At 46.9% G+C, this 3776-nt stretch overlaps 1 protein-coding gene across 1 annotated transcript; it reads left to right on the top strand.

Annotated features, from left to right (window-relative positions):
• The first annotated feature begins 1129 nt into the window (after window positions 1-1129).
• LOC123075403 (putative F-box protein At3g52320) lies at window positions 1130-2595 on the top strand. Its single transcript, XM_044498014.1, has 2 exons — window positions 1130-1270; window positions 1351-2595. The coding sequence occupies exon 2, from the start codon at window positions 1362-1364 to the stop codon at window positions 2526-2528; it is 1167 nt and encodes a 388-aa protein (XP_044353949.1). The 5' UTR covers window positions 1130-1270; window positions 1351-1361; the 3' UTR covers window positions 2529-2595.
• Window positions 2596-3776: the final 1181 nt, after the last annotated feature.

Below are 3776 nucleotides of genomic sequence, written 5' to 3'. Positions count from 1 at the left end.
GGCTGCGGCGACCTTGGCGGCGACGATGGCGGCGCGCCGCTCGAAGTAGCCGGGCGGCGGCGGCGGTGGTGGGGCTGGCGGGTTAGCCATACCCTAGGATCGAAAGTCTGATACCATGTAGAATTGTATTGAATAATTGTTGATGCAATATTGTGCCAGTACAAGAGGTATATATAAGAGCCAAGCCGCACCTGACCTAGCCCTATTACAAACCGAGTAGGAGTCCTAATCCTATTACAAGTTGTATTCTAACAATTCAAACTAGATGGAGTGCGAAAGGCTCCATCTACACTCATACGTTTGCCTCTATGGTACACAAAGTTATCCAAAAAGGCTTTCCGCCCCGCTTTATAGATAAATCAACACATCCGACCCGATACATGGTGATGAGAAGATCCTCTTACAAAGTAGATCAAAGAAAATACATGGAAACAGGAGAGATCACACCCTACCACTAAGCAACTTAGACTACCGACAAGGAAGAAGACTCGCCACCAAGGGGAAACCAGCGGGCCTCGTTTCGCCGCTCACACTTGGTTCCCGCCGGAGAGGACCCCCTGCGGTCCTGCTCTAGATCGTGGAGGCCAAACCTACCTGTAGGAACCAAGGATCGCAAGAGGAAACAACGAGGAACCGTGTAAAGAATAGGAGGCAAGTTACTCCGTTGACGCCAGAGCCGAGGGATGCCGCTGTCGCCATGACATCCCCGCGTGAACATACTAGTTCCCAAATCTATAATCGACCATAGAAATGAACGAATCGTCGAAGAAGAATCTGGAACTTCTTTATTCACTGTCACCGCCATCAAGGCCAATACGTCGAAGTACCCAAAACCTAAGCTACTGGGCCCTAGAACCTAAAGCTAAAATGATCCGAACAAATGGGATCCGGCAACCCCCCTCACCACCGACGACCAACAGGTTGCCGACGGACAGGAGCCGTTGGATGACAGCGCCAGAAGGATCAACTCTCCTAGCGGCGGCGGCGGCGGCTAGGGTTCCTAGTCGCTCAACTAGGAGAAAAACATTCCCAAGCTTCAAAGGGACTGTTTTTTTTTTTGAGAACTTTCAAGGGACTGCTATGCCGCTTCGAAAAACAAAAGCTCGTACGTGTATCCTCGACTTCTACGTTTCAAGGCGTGTACGGCTCAGATAAAGCCCAGACACATGCGCCGCCGCGCCTCCACTTCTGCCTCCAACTCGCTACTGCTGCGAGCACAAACCCTCGCCGGCGGCCGGCCGTCCTTCGCTTCGCAGCTCGCTAGCAATTGGTAGATCCTCCCGTCCCTCACGCTCCCATCATCAAGTTCATTACCGTGGATGAGTCTCTAACCTTCGTGCCGATCTGCAGATTGGCCGGCGATGGCGCGGGGCTCCAGAAAGAAGAAGAGGGACACGAGGAGGATGGCGCGCGGCCGAGTGTCCGACCTCCCTGACGACCTTCTTGTCGAGATCCTCTCGCGCTTGCCCTACAAGTCCACCCGTTGCTGCAAGTGCGTCTCCACGCGCTGGCGCGATCTCATCTCCCACCCCGACCACCGCAAGAAGCTTTCTCAGTCGACCCTCGCCGGCTTCTTCTTTGAAACATGGGACACAAAAAAGGTTTCCCGTCGTTACCAAAGCGTCTCCGGGAACTGGCACCCTCCCATCAACTCCTCCCTCTCGTTCCTGCCCCGATGCGAGAAACTCCGCATATTGGACTGCTGCAATGGCCTCCTCCTCTGTAAGTGCTGGCAGGACACTGATCGCAAGATACTGGATTACGTGGTGTGCAATCCGGCCACTGAGAAGTGGGTGGTCGTGCCTGCCACAAATTGGTCCAGCCAGTTGTACAAAGCTCGCCTGGGGTTCGATCCAGTGGTCTCATCACACTTCCATGTTTTTGAGTTCGTACCTACCTATGTCTGGGATGGGGATAAGAGTGGTGATCATAGTCAAAGATGCATCAAAGTGGTGGGAATCTACTCTTCCAAAGCTGGAGTTTGGAAACGCCAGCGCGCATGGGACCTTCCAATTGAAACAGTCCACTTTATAGGTAGCGCATTTTTGACCGGGATCCTGTATTTAACTTCCAATAATGATTTGGTTGCGACCATCGACCTGGATGGAAATTGCAGTTTTGTTCGTGCTCCTAAACCACACTGTCCCGGTTGTGCTTATGATGTTTATGTATCACGCAGCCATCTTTATTACACAAATTGTGATGATTCTGAAATATCAATCTGGGTTTTAGAAGATTTTAGTACTGCAAAATGGACCTTGAAGCTCAATGTCAGCTACATGCTACTGTTTGGAACAAGGTATTCAAGCCATGATGATCATTGTTGTGTTATCTCAGCTCACCCAGAACATAATGTCATGTTCATAATTGTCAAATATACATTGTATTGGCGTTCACTGGTGGAACTATTTTCCTACGAAATGGATTCTAAGGAGCTGCGTTTGATATGTGATCTTGGACGGGAATCCAGCTTCCCTTATCTTTCATACGTTCCCTTGTTCTCAGAGTCATTGGCAGATGAACACTAAAAGTCTTGCATATTGGAGCCTCACAATTGTACATCTTTCTGATGATACAAGAGTTACGTCTTGAATACGGGAGGCAATGAAGGATATACCTTTACAAAGTTTTTTTGATAGGCTCTAGGTGCTTGAATGAGCGCATTTATCCGACTTTATACCGGCTAGCTATACAGTCAACCATAGTACCTGCTTGTGTTTGTGTAGTTATAAATATAATTAGTAGGCCTGTGCAGATGTAACACCTTAGTACTTCACCATGGATACTCAGATTCTTTCGTGTGAACTATTATGAATATTTAATATCTACACTTTATTTCTTTGTCTGTAAATAATTTGTCGTTATAGCAACTTCTGTTTCCGACAATACATAAAGGTTATTTTCTTGTTTGTAATCCTAGCTGTGGCCTAACTAACTGAAGATCTTGCTGTTTGGGTGGACCTGGAATGGAAGAGCCCAAGACTGCTGTTGCATTTCTGTAGCGTCCGAGGACTACGTGCTATATACGGAGATTCATGTCTGTTTGTCATTCCAGTTTTTGTGTTGCTATTTTCCCCTTGCCTGCTGAAACTGCGATATACTAGTAAGGTGATAGTCCCTAGTTTAACCACGATCGTTGCTAAGGCTTTCTGATATATGAACTGCCGTTTCAATTAACTCTGAACCTCAAGTGTTTCTCACCTCAATTTCTAATAGATGAATCGTCTGTTCAATTAGTTCAGTCATGGGTCCCTCCTGCTCAGAACTCTGGATGATATATAAACCTTGCATCCTAAACATCTCTGGAAATCATGATCTACACGGCTTGCAACAGAGAACTTCTTATTTGTTTGCTCCACATCGTGCTTCTGATTGTTTTGTCAAATCTATTAGGCCGGCAGTTCAGATTGGATAATGGAGGAAATCTGGACTGCACACGTTCTTCATAATTAAAGAGTGTCGATTTGCATGAGCAGTTCACCAGGATGAGACGAAGTTGCCAGGACGTCGCTCGAGCACCGCCTATTATCTACGTGTCGATTTGATTAAGTTTTTGTGGTGGTTTTTTGCTGTACCCAATTTGCAAGTCTTGTACAAGAGACTAGAAACATAATCTGGCCATGGAGAACATTCTTGTTTTGGTTCTATGCTTATGTGTTGACATTAATTTGTAGTAATAATCTATTTAGACACATGCACAGAGAGATTTACTGTAGGAGAAGGAAAAATATTTGACTCGGCGGTAAGAAATCCAGAGATGAGGTGTACGAAAAGAA

This window comes from Triticum aestivum, chromosome 3D (assembly GCF_018294505.1).
Source record: "Triticum aestivum cultivar Chinese Spring chromosome 3D, IWGSC CS RefSeq v2.1, whole genome shotgun sequence".
Taxonomy (NCBI): Eukaryota; Viridiplantae; Streptophyta; class Magnoliopsida; order Poales; family Poaceae; genus Triticum; species Triticum aestivum.
The sequence above is the reverse complement of the archived record's forward strand: the minus strand, read 5'-3'. Positions and strand labels throughout refer to the sequence as shown.